This window comes from Perca flavescens, chromosome 7, assembly GCF_004354835.1.
Source record: "Perca flavescens isolate YP-PL-M2 chromosome 7, PFLA_1.0, whole genome shotgun sequence".
Classification (NCBI taxonomy): domain Eukaryota; kingdom Metazoa; phylum Chordata; class Actinopteri; order Perciformes; family Percidae; genus Perca; species Perca flavescens.
The window spans coordinates 29,266,312-29,282,897 of NC_041337.1; the positions used below are offsets into that span (position 1 = coordinate 29,266,312).

Here is a 16,586-nt window from a genome sequence, read left to right on the forward strand (position 1 = left end):
TCTCCAGTAAGAGTGAACTTTTCAGTAATATGACAAGACAACGCCAGGATTCCTCCAGGCACGGATGCACCATGTTCCGGCTGCATCGTGGTTTTGTTCTGTCCTCCACCGTGCGTCATACCACACCGGTAACGTTTCAGAAGCAAAGCGTTTTGCCTATCCAACTTGCGGATTTAGTTGATTTCTTTCCTAGATATCTGTGCTTCTACTATACAAATAAGTAGTCTACGTAGTTAAATGGGTTCTTCCATTTAGTCCACTTATAAACGACATGGATCAAAGACTTGTGGCTGTGTTTTAGTTGTTAAAATAGTGTAGTGAAAAAATCTTTTATTGACCGGATGCTCTAGCTGCTTCACCTCCTGCCTGGCCTGTGCAAGGCCCCGCGGCTCCGTCAAAATAGATAGATAGATAGATATAGATATAAATAGACATAGAGCATATTTTTATCGGAGCAGAGCAGATAGCTACTCCTGGCTATCACAAGCATGGTCTTGAGTTGCCACGATTGCTCCGGCGGCACAGCCGTGCCTGATGGAATCTAGCAGTAGGAGTCTACGGCCATGCTAGCTCTGTTAGGTTGTACTTAGGCATAGTGGTGCTTTGAGCTCACTGCTAATGTCAGCATGCTAACATGCTCCCAGTGACAACGTTAACATGCCTATGTTAAGCAGGTATAATCGATACACCATGTTCAATGTTTTAATTCCGTGTGTTAGCATGCTCCTAGAGCTTCAGTAAAAGTATGTGGAAAGCACACTCCCTCACGCAATATTATTTTTCCCAAGATGGCGAAGAAATGACCCGCCCAACTCTGCCTCTTACTGGCTTACCCTGATATTCTTAACCTAACCGACCTCACTCCTTGTGCTAAACTAGCCAATCAGAGGCAGAGTAAGGCTGATCATGACTTTGCCATCCTAGGGAAAAAAGTATTGGCCTCCTTTGCACACATCAAATATGATAAGAACAGCTGATTTCAGGCGTACTGGGTCAATGAAAAGGTCAATGGGCAAACTTGAAGTAAAATGGTAACACGACAGCAGTTTGATGGCAGTGAACCGTTTCATCTTCCTTAATCACAGCTCCTCTTGGCGGATAGATACACCGTTTATCTATCTGGTTTCTACACACTGTGCTTAGGAGCATTACGAAGCGCCGCCGCATTTGCTACATCATCAAGGGATTACCAGCCAAATACACAGCAGGGACCCGCATCACGGCCCAGCAATTTTAGATGGCTACTACTGTATTAATTTAGGCAATCCGATACTTTGCCATTACGTTTCGCTTTGGTATTCTGTCCGGCATTGTGTTTGGAAGGGAGGAGGGGGCCATTTTCTTTTGTTTTGCAAGTGACGTATCCGTCCCAGCCACGTCATTTTTAGTCAACACGGAAGGTGTGGTAGAGATTGCTAGCAGCATGTAACAATTTTATTTTCCAACAGTCTAAGAAATATGCTGATTTTAGAGTTATTTTAATTGATATATGATGTCATCCAAGCTTGTCACCATTTTGTTTCTGTCTCCATCATTTTTAATATATGTACTGTCACTATTTCTTTTATTTTCATTGTCATTTGAATATCTTTTGGGTTTTGGACTTATTGATTATTTGCAAGGATAATGAACAGAAAAATTGACAAACAAAACATCTGTTATTATATTTTGGATTGAAGTGGAGGAATCTAGGTAGCCTTTGTTAGTGGAGACAATCTTTGCAGTATGTGTTCTCATCCTCACTTCCCCCCCGCCCCACATCTCCATCCCTCAGCAGTGCAAGTGGTCAGGCCTATCAACCACAGAGCCTCAGCCCATCACCTGGGAGCCCCAATTGCCTGCCAGTCATCAGATAAAATGGATTTCCAATTGAGTCCAGGCTCCCAGGCTGGGTCAGGCAGAAAGGAGAACAGGCAGACTTCTGCTTTTCTACCTCTCCTGACTTTCTATTTGTTGTTAGTTTTTTTTCTTTTCTTTGTATCTCCTACAGTGTTCGCCCCTCTCTCCACTCCCCTCACTCTTCTCTGATCTGCCGGCCAGGCCACATGAAATGAAAATAGGCTCGTTGTAAAAGCCCAGATATCGTTGCGCTATCTGGGAGGCAGTGTGGTGCAACCCCAGCAAGTCTTCTAAGTCCCTGACTACTTTAACTCAGGGTGGATCTGCAATTAGAGCAACAGGTGGGAAATCCATTAGTTTGTTAGTGGGTGAGTTGTGAGGTGTTAACAACATTTTCTTTATTATTTAATTTTTTTATAGAGTAGTGCACAGATACCATTTTCAGAACCCAGTATTGATAACTTTTGCTGTTCATGCTGTTGCCAGTAGTACACCATTAAACAATTACATTGTTGTTAACTTTAGTCATAAAATAGACTATCCTAAACATTGCACTGAAGCATACAGTAATGTATAGTCTATGGTACACAAGCATCTAAAGTATGCTTTGGTAAGTTGAATTGTTATTTTTTTTTTAGTATCCTCATTAGCTTCATCAAAACAGAGGCTATTCTCTGCTTTATACTTGATAATGGATGAATCGTTTGAAGTCATTTATCAGTAATTAAAAAATTCAATTATGGTTTCCTGTTTTTCATATGTGAGGATTTGCTACTTGTTTTATATCATCGTTCATTCAATATCTTTGAATTGTGGGGTAATTGATTCATTGAAAAAATAATTACAGATTACTTGATAATGAAAGTAGTCATAAGTTGTCCTTGACAGGAGTGGAGAAAGCCGATTATCTTGGTAGCCTGAAATGAACTTTGTTAGTGGAGACAATCTTTGCAGTATGTGTTCTCATCCACTCTCCTTCCATCATGTTACCCTCTTAATCAAATTGCTTTGAATCTCTGCAACACAACACACAACTCTTTCTGTGTGAATTACCCACTATTAAATATATTTGTCATATCTGAAGCGAACAAATTATGTTGCCCGTGCAAATTAAATTAGACCAATGTAACAGGTTGCTAAAGTGAAGCAAAATATTTTAAGGCGCTCTCTTTGCAGAGATAAGCTTATCTCAGATTTGAGAAAACAATCTGACTACAAGGTCCATTTTCTTGCTGTTCTAGAGTTTCAACCATATTGCAAAATTTGCATTGGCAGATGAAGTTCGTCCCGTTGTCATGGAGAGTTGTAGATGTTCAAATGTCCATTTTTCCGACCACTTTAAGGACTTCCATGTTGGCTTAAATGGTGAGGTTCAAAGTTATTTTTGAGATTGGAAATTACATGTTATCACATTTTTAGTTTAGTTTACATTGAATGTCATTAAAGACTGCCACTGATAAGCATAAACATAAGCAAATACATAGAATAGATCTTTGTTTTAGAATGGGGAACCACAACACAGGTGCTTGGTAGTCTATTTTTTCATTTCTATGTTCTAGAAAGCAAAGGAGGTTTTCGTTTTCATTTTTATTGCAGGTCTACATATTTTTGTAAAGTTATTTCAAAGGAAATATTTATATACTTTTTTTTTTTATCTTGAAAGTTGCAGGCACCATGCAAGACACAAGTGACTCACTGACCCATGGTCCACATCTACATATCAACGATATTGTTTTAGAGCCGACAAACTGTGATGGTACGGGTGACATGTCACCACCTCCTATCCTTTAGTGTTTCTGTTTGTGTATGCATGCAATTACATGTTTACCCTTTCCCTCTTCCTTTGAATGGTCAAGAGCAGGCTCACTGCTGAACGTACACACACATTGTTTGAGAGCGTCTGTTGCATAGTTTCTCTCTAAAGTGAGCCGTTTCGTTCGTAATCTGTAACGGAGCTTTCAGTGAAGCTAATTTAAACTAAGTTTAAATGAGGCAAGAAAATATGTTCGCAGGTTTGCATCCTTGTACCCAGTGAAGCACAGAATAGAGCAGAAAGGAAAGAAGATGGAGGGAGGGAAGGCTAGAGGAGTAGATGAGAAGAGAACAGATGGCAGTCGTGGAGTGGAAGAATGGGGAGAAAATGGAAGTTGAGGAGAGGGAATCGGAGGGAGGAGATGAGAGGAGTGAAGGAGGTGGGGAGCCATATTGATCACCCTGCTCTGTGAGTCTCTCTGTGGTTTTAATGGTTTGAGTTTCACAGCTGGAGTGACCTCTGTCTGTGGTGCTAAGAACAGATACCATGCCCCTCTCTACACACACATACATGCACACACTGTACAGTACGAAACATGCAATCTGCTTCTTTACCTACTGACTTAAAGGTACAATATGTAACATTTCTGCTTTAAAATGTCTAAAAATGACCATACCTATGTTATATATTTTTATGAGTTGTGTTCTTACACTATCCTAAATGTTTCCACCAAATGTCAAACCCAAATCTGTTATTTTATTTTCAGACATGGCATGTTTCCTTTAGTCGCCCGTCAGTGGCGTCATATACAGTAACCTTTCACCCTCCAGTTACTCTAACTTCCGTCAGAACACTGGCACCAAGATGATACGTTTAGGAGTAATTGTAAATCATACAATGTCACAGAAAAAAAATACTTGTAACCGTAATACTGCTTTTGTTTTGCCATACAGCATCATTTTGTGATTAATTACATCCCACTTTTTATCACAGTAATCCCCCCCTTTCCAGTCTTTATGCTAAAGCTTTGTGGGTAAAATTGAGGTTACAATATCGTTCAACACGCTAATAGTTATTTTTAGTATGACTGTTTCGACCACAGCTAACAGGACTGAGCTAACCCACGAATAACTTCACTAGTAACGTTAACGTTAGCTGTATAGATAGACGATTAATCCAATGCTAATTTAGCCAAAGTAGCACACCCCGGTCTGTCTGCCTCACTCCCCTGGCGCAGAGAGACTCAGTTGGGATGACAGCTGACAACAGCCCCGGGACATAAAGCTAGCTAGTTACCGTTACCCCCAGTCAGCTATCAGCCAGCTACTTCCATTACAGCAACCCCCGGCCAGAACTTATCTCCAGTGCCTGGTGCTTACGACACTAACGGCAGTTTAATTAAACGTCAGGAAACAGACTATATCAGACTCAGCACCGAGTCACAACAGCGGCCATCCATAGCGGTAGCTAGCTACATCTCCGTAGCGCTACCGGTGTATGTGCCGAAAATCTCCTCCCTGCCGAATTTCTCCCCCCTTCGCGTTTAGCTGTCTTTACGGTTAGCTTAATTAACCCGACAAAAGGTGGGTTAAGCACCAAAACGAAAAGTTAAGATTACTGAAAAGTGAAGGGGAGGTAATTCTGGGCAGCTGGGAGATGTTCTGCTGCTGCACAACAGGCATCGAACGTCCTGGCTCGCTATCGCGGAGATTCCCCCGACAATCCCCACCCACACCCGTCTCTCAGCCTCGTTTAGTAGCTAGCTAGCGTTACAACAAACCCCGTCCGCCCCAGTGTTGAAACCATCCAAAAGGTGACATTGATATGTGAAATATTTTGTGTTTTAGCTGCTGGCTACTGTTAGCTTGCTGGCTCACTAGCTGACTGGTCTATATAAATATAAATATAAATCTAATCAAGAAAAATGTAATTATGTTGGGGAAACTGCAGCTATTTTATTAGAATAACATGAATAAACGTAACGTGAATAAACTTGAATGGGTAAACTCGTCCGTGAATTGATGCATTCTAACCGGAAGCAAAGGTGTTCAACACTAAAAACTCCCATAATTCCACGCAACTTCACAACGTCATCAAAATTCCAGTTTTACCGTCCATTGTTTTGGTTGAGAGACCCCTAGCGGCAGAAATTTACATATTGTACGTTTAATGTCATTGCACCCCGAGCCTTTAGTCAATTTAGCTAATTGCATTGTTCCACATTGAGAATTTACTGCAGCTATAGGACTTCAGTGGGACTAGTAGTCAATCAGAAACAACCCTACTCCCTCCCTCAGCAGTGCTGAGCCTGATCAATATCTAACTGGGACACCAAAGCAAATGTTACAGGCATGTGTGAAATGTTTTCACCATATAAATCCTTATTTTCATATAAACACAAGTGCATAAGCAAAGTACAACTCTTTTAATTTATCCTCAGTTTTCCAAATATAGTAGATCAAAGGGTGAGTTCTCAAGATTAAGAGTCTACAGCCATGCAAGCAGCTCTGTGAGGCTGCAGTTAGGCACAGTGGTGCTTTGAGCTAAATGCTAATGTCAGCATGCTATCCTGCTCTTAATGACATGTTATGTTTACCCTCTCCACCATCTTAGTTTAGCGTGTTATCATTCTAACATTTGCAAATTAGCAATAAATAAAAAAGTACTTCTAAGACTGGTGGGAATGTCATTAGTTTTGCAGGTATTTGATCATTAACCAAAGTAATGGACAACATTTGACCTGATTATGGTGCCATATTAAAAAGTCAGAGAATCACCAAAGTTGTGCTTTCTTTTTTGACGGGTACATTAATCCGTACCATATGTCGTGGCCAACATTCCAATGGTTGTTGATATTCAGAAATTAATCTCAAATTTATTGTCTGTTCTCAATGTACTTTAAAAAGGATATATTTCAATGCACTTATCAATATGGTAGTGTACAAATATGTTTGCTTTATGCAATGCATGTTAATGTTAAGGTGCTAAACTAAGCTAGCAATAGTCGATAACATGGCTGTAGACTCTTAAACGTGATTTATGCTATGCGGAGGCTCCACTCAGAGCTTTTGTCGTAGCATACGTAAGTGGCCTGAAGTTTATACTTGGTGTGTGCGTCGATCTCTTTTAGAGAATAGCTGTGTGTGTGTGTGTGGAGTGTGGTAGAGCGAGTGAGAGAGTGACAGTGATTAGCTTCGGAGCGAGTACCGACTCTAGAGGCGTAGTAAGAGAACCAAAGTGTCTCCCCTCCGCTTTCTGATCACGGTGGGAAATCTCTAGCACGAAAAGTTAACTCTCTCCTTGATTTCATGTTGTGTATGGAGAAGGAGAACAAGCATGAATCATGCTTTACTCTTGTTAGGTAACTGATACAGTCCATATCTCTAGATATGTTTGTGATGTGCTCACTCTGTCTGATGTTGTTTAGATTTCTGCAGAATAAAGGTTAATGCACATTTCTTTTTCAACCACAATCCTTCTTGCAGCTTGTGTAAATCCCATCTGTGCTATTTTATCTCTGCAAATTGTGTGACCTTAATAAATCCAGTATTTCAGTTTCCAGTTATTACTTGCTTGATCCTTCCTTAAAGGAATATGCAGTAATTAGAAACTGTTTGATAAATACACTGCATGTGTCTGGAGCTGAATGCGTCACATCTGTAAGTAGTCAGGGTCGAGTCTTCCTGTGGTAATCAGCTTATATAATCATAGCTAGGAGCCATCTTGTTAGATATTCTCTCTTGTCGCCCATGAGCATCCTCTTCTTACTCTATAACTCAATGTGTTCTGTTGAGACCATCTCACTAACAAGGTGCTGTATATCACCCAGCTTTAATTGATCATTTTGATAGGTTGCATTCCATGGTTATAGGTATAGGTCTGCGTGGTGGCAAAGCTATATACAAATTGGCTGGTTATCACCTTGGCATGATAAGTTTCTCTCTCAGGGTCATGTTACCGGGATTTCAAGGTGCTAAATGATAATCGCTATTTCATGGAAGAGCACAAAAGCGTGGATAATGGTGTCATACCTGTGGTGTTCTCTCAGGGACAATGAGATGCTAGGGTTTCAAGGACCTTATTGGTCTTTGGTTGAATCATGGAGGTGGCGCTGCTTGGATCAATTGCATGTAGCTGGTTTAAAGTAGAAGTTAAGTAGGCATGATAGGCTAGGTTATTACATCGGCCTTCGATGAACAGAATGTTAGGGTGTACGGATAGAGTAAATGAGAAGATAGATAGATAGATAGATAGATAGATAGATAGATAGCAGCTCAGTCTGTAGGGAGTTGGGTTGGGAACCGCTGGTTCAAGTCCCCATACGGACCAAAGTATGGTGGTGGACTGGTAGCTGGGAGAGGTGCCTGTTCACCTCAAGAGCACTGCCAAGGTGCTCTTGAGCAAGGCACTGAACCCCCAACTGCTCGGGGCGCCTGTCCATCGACAGATACAGCCCCCTCACTCTGACATTATCACCCTGTGTAGTTACTGAGCATGTGTGTGTATATTTCAGGCCTGTGTGTAATATGTGTTCTAACAACAGACTGAAAACATTGTAATTTCCCTTGCAGGATTAATAAAGTATAAATTATTATTATTATTATTATTATTATTATTATTATTATTATTACCATACATACATACATGCATACTTTAGTAGATCTCATACATAGTGTCACCAGCAAGACTGATCCTTAATATAACCCTGTACATAGATACATACCTGCTGTAGATGCACAAAACAGCAACCTAAAAGAGAAGTTTTATTAACAAGGGACATCTTCTACCATTGCGACATATTTTGGGTCAAACAGATATTTTTGCATCTTACAACTCTGCAGTCATTGCCCTCACCTCTCCCCTCCATTATGAGACCGTCTAAATGCATTTGTGGGGATTGCACTGATTTGAAAAGGAAATGAGAAGAGCTGTATGATTGGCTGTGTTTGTTGCCAGCCAATAACACACCCTCTGTTAATATATTTCCCCTCATTCTTCCACGTTCCAAACTCTGCTGCTCTTAAAAATACCCAACACTCAATGACAAGACAAAGTAATGTAAACACCTTGTGGAAAGAGATTAAACGGACTAATATTAGAAAAAAGAACCAGCTGGGAAAGAGGTCTGGCAATCAGAACTTTGTGTGAGAGAATGTTTGTAAAGTAGCACGAAATGGCTAAACCTTTAAGTCCATTGGTCAAAACACCTGCCAAATCTTTCAGTATGTCAAGGGGAACAGTCTTGTGAAATTCTAACAACAAAAAACAAACCGACTACATCAACAGATTCACTTTTCTCCATTACTGAGATAATCCCTACTATTAGCAGGTCTGACCTTTCAGTTGTGGATAGTTAAAGCTGGAAAAGTGTGCACAAAACATGGACAGTCCTTGCACCTAAGAGCATCTCAAAGATCGGAGGGTGCGGCAGGAGTAATTCACCATATTTTTTTCTCTTTTTTTCTTAGAACCTGCTCGTCAACCACGGATGAAGAGAGGGTGGGACAGGGTAAAACAGTTATTTGACGAAGGCTTTTACTTTGGCACTAAGAGCGGCACTTGTCGCTTTCCTGTTTTGAATTGTGAGAGAGTTGATTTGCTGTTAGCATGCCTTGTTTTTAAAACGTTCTTATTATGCTATTTATCTGCGGTATCATCCGGTGAAATTGCTCTACTATTCTGCAGTGCTACATTCTACCGGGAAGCTTTGGAAAAGGAAATGAGTGTGCATATTACATTTATGGTCTGAGTCAGTACGTTTTCAATTCTGTTATTCACAAGATCAGCTGAAAGTATTTCTAAGACTCGGGTTGTAAAAATCCATTCAGGGTCATTCCTCCATCATCTGAATGTGAAATTCAGTTTAAACGTCAAAAACTCTGCTTCCTTTTGTTGGGATGAAAAATTATAAAAACAATTTAAGGTGTGAGATTAATTGTGTGCATAGGGGCCGTCCTTGTTCTGACAAAAAGAACTGTATTAAGTTGAATTGCTTTTGAGTTGTACGGTTTTGTATTTTTTTTTCTTTTTTTTTTTTTTAAACAACACAGGAATAAGCTCAGGTAATCCTGGCCATGACTTAAATCCATCAGACCTGTAATGTATTGTATGATTTTATTAAACCATTCATATCCTGTGACATGTCATGTTTGTGTCTTTACATTTTCCATCAGGACTACTAAACCAGCTTATATGAGTAAAAAAAAGAAGAAAGGTCCAAGGTGCTCTTCTAGCAAAAAGTTAAAAAGCCTTTATTTAGATGGCTTTTTCATGATGAAATTACTAGAACATGTTAAAATAGAGCTGAGTAACAACGTAGGCAGCAGCTTATATGTGTAGTTCTTAAATTATTAAGTACATTTCATTTTAACTAGTGATATATTGATTCCTCAAATGAAATGCATAGCTCCTCTGTAAATCATAATTAACTAAAACATCAGTGCTTCACAGAACAATAGTAAAATAAGAGGACACCTTCAACGAGCTACGCCACACAGTTGAATCCTCCAAGGGCACGGCAGTGACTGACATGTCGATGTTCCCTAGCTACTGTAGACTGAGAGCCTGACAAGCCAGACCCACATCAAGATGTTGGGTCTGGGAACTCACCCTTGGCAGGGCTCAATCCGAGGGGCGGTCTTTCAAATTCTCTCTGCACGCAATAGGACAACGCTACAACCAGGCAGAGCAACGAAGAAGGTAGCGGAGCTAGTTGATAGATTAAACTTTTGCCGTATCCGGTCGGCAAAACAAATCTTCCTTTTTTTAAGAATGACTTCAGTGCCGTTCTTTGTTCTTTTCTCAAAGAAAAGCTTAACTCCAAGTCTTCCAGATTCGTGGCCAAAGCCGATTCGTAAGATCGCTGTTCCCAGCAGCAGCCATAAGCCCGCCCACCGACTCTATACACGATGTGAGTTTGGTTTTTCCAGCTCGCAAGCCAACGGAGAGTTGCTAGACCCCCCTGGCTGCAAATTACATTTGCTGCCGCTAGGGTGCGTATGGATGATTCAGGGCTAGTAGACGGAGCCTTTCAAAGCCAGACTACAACTCGCAAGCTAATTTTTTACTATGAAATAGTGACAATGAAAACCATACATTAGCTTCAACTTTTTTAATCAATCAACTATAATTTATAGATAAGAGTTTGAGGGCTGTGAAGGGATCAATGCCAAATGTCTCCAGGAGGACAAGACAATACATAATCTGAAACAGCTAAACACACGAGAAACAGACGCAGGTTCACTCAGGATTCTGGTTAGTAATGTGGAGGACCTTTGGGTATACTTTATTAAGACAACTGGATTCCATGTTCTGAGAGGGCTTCCATTCATCCCTGTGAAAGTTTGTCACCCGGCACATAATCAGAAAGACGTGGAAATCTGACTATTAACAATATGGGACCTTTTAAGTCATTTTATCTCATGGACATCAGTGCCACTGTTTGACTGAGCCGTGTTAAGTTACTGCTAATGCAAACTGAAATTCCTACTGCTGCTAGTTTACATTAAAAGCTTTCAACTGGTAAAGCATACAGTGGCTTTCATTGTGAATTAAAGCAACACCAAAGATTATTTTGTACCTTAAAATAATGTTTTCAAAATCGTTTCAGTGGTTCATCAACTCATAACAGGGTGAACGGCACTCCTGCATTTGCTTTGTGGCCCTCTTATCGGCTAAAACCGCAGTGTGCTAGTTTGCCAGATCGGGTAGTGCACACGTGTCAAACTCAAGGCCCACGGCCCAAAATCCGGCCCCTTGTTAATTTTGATCCGCCTCCTATCTACAGTTAGGTTCCCAATACATTTTGGCCCACCTACTTTTTGTCACTTTTCATGTGTTTTTGATGCTTTTTCCAACCGTTTTTGGCATTTTCTTTGTCAACCAAACTGTAAGAGAGAAGACTATATGAGACATGCAATAATTCGGTCAAAGATATTTGACTTTTCCCGTGACATAAAAGCAATACACTCTATGTCTGGCCCTTGATGTGATTCTCATTTTCTAGTGTGGTCCTTAGGGAACTTGAGTTTGACACCCCTGGGGTAGTGGATCTTTAGTTCGAATGAGAACGGTAATGGACAATTCCGCTTCCAACTTGTAGGGGGACCGAAGAGGAAAAGTGCTTTGGTGCTGCTTTAATAGTCAAGGCTGACAGCTATCATTGATCCAAAGCGCATCTACAAAACAACGCATGGTCATTTTCAACATTTTCTGAGAACGGACCAGTTTGAATTATTGCAGGAAGTGATGTCACTAGACGGAGCAGCCACAGAGAGCTGTTGGATGAAGAGCTGCAAGGCAACCGGCTGCACACCTCCAACTCCTCAGCAAGGTAACCAACTCCTTTTACTGTGTCCTGCTGTTGTGTGGAAATCTACTTGTGCCGTGTATAACATGAAATTGTTTGTGGTTGCTCATGGCATAGTCTCACTTAGCCACACTTTACACCACGGCGCTGCGGAGGAGGGACTGGCTAGTCCACACAGCATTCTGGGATGGGAGAGAAACGTGCTCTGGTTTATTGGCATTTCTTTAAAAGGATCACAATCATCTCATGGGCGCCGCACGGAGCCACGGTGCGGCTACAAAATAGCCTCGGGAAGGAACTTGTTTTGGTGGAACGTGTATGTTCAAAAGTTGTTTTAGTCGTGCAACAGAAAACTTAGATTGGACAGATAGTCTAGCTAGCTGTCTGGATTTACCCTGCAGAGATCTGAGGAGCAGTTAACCATAGTCCTCAGAAATCCACCAGAGTTTAAAATTCCAACACAAAGAAAGAGGAAAGTAATGGACATCTGGCCGAAATAGAAGGACACACGGCGGAATTTCCGGCACTAACGGACAGTGGTGAAATGTAACGAAATACAAATACTTTGTTACTGTACTGAAAGTGTAACTCAAAATGCAACCTAGGGTCTTTTTGTGAATGTACCCGAGTCAAACTTTCATTTAAAAGCATATTTAGGATGGAAGCGCCACTTTTAAGAGTTACCGTATTTTTGTTTTTCGGTCAAGTGGCCTTTTGAATGGGAATGATAGGGGCACTTTTATGCTAGCCTCAAAATCGCTATTTTTAAAACACTAAGAAGGCTCGACACAACAGGAAACTTTGCTCGAAGTATCACCAGGGGCTCTACACCTTAACGAAAGCACTGACAACATTGTTTGTGTACTCAGAGTTTACTAAAAAGAAAGGTTTTGAACAATTCACCGTAGCTCTTGTTGTTTGATCAGTGTGTTTTGTCGTGGTGAACTGAGCTATCATCGCAGCGCGTCCAGTCTGAAATACCACTTGATGGCCAAGCACACAGCTGATGCCAATTCTCCGCCCCTCTTCAAAGCCAGGCGACAGAAGCACAAAGCAAGCCGATCCACTTTTCCATGTTGATAAGAGCATTAAAATGAGAAGAAATCAAGGGACATTTAGAATAGATAAATGTGTGATTAATTGCGAGTTAACTATGACATTAATCGCAATTAATCGCGATTAAATATTTGAATCGTTCGACAGCATGAACTTTTACTAAAGTAAATATGTCTCTGGTACTTTTATTTAAGTACTGAGATTCAGTACAATGGAGCAATCTCGGAAGTGGAATGTCGTGGATGTAGACTACTAAAGGACAATTATTGACCGTCTTAAAACAACATGAGATTGCTAGGCTGAGCTCTAAACAGATACACCAGTTGCTCTTCTGTTGTAAAACATTTGAATAAAATTGTCTGTGAGGGATAAACCAGACAGATCCTGGTTTGTGTCAGCGACCGTTGAAGACAGGATGCACAAAGGAAAACCTCCATCGTTACTAAATAGGCACATATTAAAAAACATGTACAGTATATAATGCAACAGATGGCTTGACAGTGAATTTTGGAATGACTTTATTACTTTTAAGGTAATCCATTCGTATTAAAAATGTTTTTTTTTTTTTTTTAAAGTCCTCAGCCTTTTAGCCGGTGGGAACTACAATGGCGATAATTAGGACAGAGAAGAAGTCTGCTGTCCTCAGGCCTGAGCTCCAATCAAATGAGAAACAAAGATATAGTTGGATTGAAAACAAACCCTTGTGTTGACTTCGTTTTCAATTTTTGTTTTATATCAGAAAATAAGGGACGTCGAAATAAGCGCTGAAAATGTGTAGAAGAAAAATGTAACAATTTAAAACGTTGGAAAAAGTAACAAAAGAAAACTGAAAAAAAGGCGTCAACAACGTCGAAAAAAAAGATTGACGGGAAGACAACACAAGGGTTTAACATGTAACTTGTAATTCTCTTTTTTCCGACAGGAGAAGAAGAAATATTTTTTATAGATTTTTATTTTTTTATTTTTTTATTATCAAAACTGTATGGACTTTTGAGTGGCAGTTGTGTGACTCCTCCAGCAGAGATATCCCCTTTGAGCAGCACCGAGGTGCACCCAGGTGTGCAATAATGTACTTGATTGACTTCATGTAACAAGTTGGACTCAAGTGGCCGCATTTTCTCTGCTCGGGGTAATTCTTCCCGAGGTTGGAGCCTACACACAGTAGCGTTCAATTCTGTAGTGAGGCTCCGTGCTAATTGGCATGGAGCACGGCTCAGGCTGGCAACGCTCTGCTGCACGCGCACCTCACTGTCGAGCTGCTGCACGCGCATACGCGCACACACACACACACACACACACACACACACACACACACACACACACACACACACACACACACACGTTTGGGCACTAGCGGACAATCTTAATAAAAGAAATGACACGGGGGTGTGGAGGATGCAGCCACGCAGATGTTGCTACGGTAACAGCGGTGAGCGCGGGCTGGGAGCTGGAAGGCAGCAGGTTAGAAAAGAGAAGTGAGGAAGACGACATTCGGCGCATTCAAATGCGTCCTCGCTTTCTCCCTGTTGATCCCGTGTCATACCCAATTACCAGCTCAGCGAGGGGAAGGAGGGAGCGCAGAGCGAGCGGATGCAGGGGGGAGGGAGGGAGGGAGGGAGGATGGGGGGGTCGAACCGAGAATACAGAAAGAGAAAGAGGAGCATTCTGATGTCTTCTTGAACCTTTTCGTGTGCCGAGGTAAACACCCACGCCTGTCATTACCCGTTCACAAGGAGGATGGTTGTGGCAAAAAAAAAAAAAAAAATCTCTCTCATCTGCAGCTTCAAGAAAACGTGTCTAAAACAGCTGAACATTTCAGTGCGTGACAACTTCTCTGTGAAATGTAAGTGTGTGTGTGTGTGTGTGTGTGGAATGCGTGTAGCCCATACTAGAGATTTAGCTCTGCATACACAGTTGAGACACGTTTATTTTGTGTATGTACATTGCACAGTAGTAGCCTAACATGCATGTGTTGAAAGGGTGTGTTTTCCCTTTTTTTCCCATGTCATTCACATATCTTTGTCTTAATTCATTTCCACCAAAAACTAAATATTATTTCTGGTGTATTACAATTTGGGTCCATAGTGTTGGCCTTCATTTCCATCAGTTATAACGTTGTAGGCTACTGACCAAAGTAATTGCTGACGAAGACACCATCACAACAGTGAGATGGGAGGGGGAGGGGGAGATCAGACAGGTTGTAAACAAGCCAACACTTAGCCAGATTATCTGTTTTAATTGGAGGGAAAACTAAAAGTAAGTGCATTTGAAATGTTGGCAATAATCCTTCATTGCACAGGGGGGGGAAAAAAACAGCTACAGCAGGTCAAAACTAATCCAGGAAGTTGGTATGTAAATAATGTTGGATGCCCATGAATAATACAAATAACAGTAATAGGAATAATTTATATAATATTTATAAATGGCTAACCATTGGGGCTCCTTAGTGATGTTACCTTCCCAGATTTCATAATATGTGTTAATACAATATATACTGAAATAATACAAGCCACTTCCTAACTACATTTTAACTCAGGGCCCCTCTAGTTTAATAGTGTCAGCTAACTAGTAGGCAGTAGGCAGTCACTGAGGGAAAACACCCAAAAACTTGACACATAGAATTATCTTGGATTACATGCTGTCTAATACACTGTACTGTACTAACACGCTGTACTAACCCTCCAGTAGTCTACACACACTAGTGTGATCAAAATTATAATGCACAAAATGTAAAAATGAACGTGAAATGTGTGAATATAAATGCTATAATAGAATCATTTTGAAATTTTTAAAACATGTTAGAATTTGGTGTTTATTTTATTTCCCAAGACAATTTGAAATCAGACAATAAGACACACAAATACGCAAGACATGCACACACACTTTATACACACCTACCACAAGGGAAATCAATGACTCTTTCTGCTATCTCTTCCCTCTGTCAGATTATCAGAAACACTGACATCTATTAGCCCGACACTCCATCTGCTCAACACTGTGTGTGTGTGTGTGTGTGTGTGTGTGTGTGTGTGTGTGTGTGTCTGTGTGCATGTGTGCGTGCGTGCATGCGTGCGTGTGTGTGTACGGTGCTCTGCAGAGGCCTTCCTCACTACATTGCTCCTCCGATTAAAGACTTCAACCTCTCTAATGCCAGACGGATGAGAAAAGGAGAGAAGGTGGTTGAGGGGATGAGAGAAAAGAAGAAAAACAGGAAAGGGAGAGAACGGTCTGCTTAACCTCTGCTGTCTGACGGAGCACCAAGAGAACGATTTAATCCTTCTGTAGTAGCCCGGATTAGTCCTGCGATTTATCACTGCCTCGCTCTTTTCTCTGGGCCTCGCCGTCATTTTCCCTCCCCTCTCATCCCTTTCTTCATTCCGTCTTTCTCTCCTGGTAATGCGTCTGATACTGAGTGGCTTAATGCTGTTTAATGTGGTGACTTCCCTTTATCTGCCTATTGTCATTACTCTCTCTTAGGGACAAAGGGCTCCTGTAGTGAAGCTTCTGTGGAGCTAAAATGGTGCTGTCTAGATAGATAAATGTCGATGAGCAGTGAGCACTTGTGCCCAAAATGTTCTGTTAAAATACTACTAATAAAAAATACAGTACATAGACATCCCATAGGCTAAT

The 16,586-nt window shown here is 41.0% G+C and overlaps 1 protein-coding gene across 1 annotated transcript in view; it reads left to right on the forward strand.

Moving 5' to 3' along the window:
- The window catches only part of chchd6a (coiled-coil-helix-coiled-coil-helix domain containing 6a), an 89,476-nt gene extending 79,745 nt beyond the window's left edge, over positions 1 to 9,731 (forward strand). Inside the window, exon 8 of the mRNA XM_028583209.1 lies at positions 9,061 to 9,731. Within this exon, the coding sequence (XP_028439010.1) occupies positions 9,061 to 9,084 (24 nt within the window). The 3' untranslated portion in view covers positions 9,085 to 9,731. The remainder of the gene's footprint in view (positions 1 to 9,060) is intronic.
- Positions 9,732 to 16,586: the final 6,855 nt, after the last annotated feature.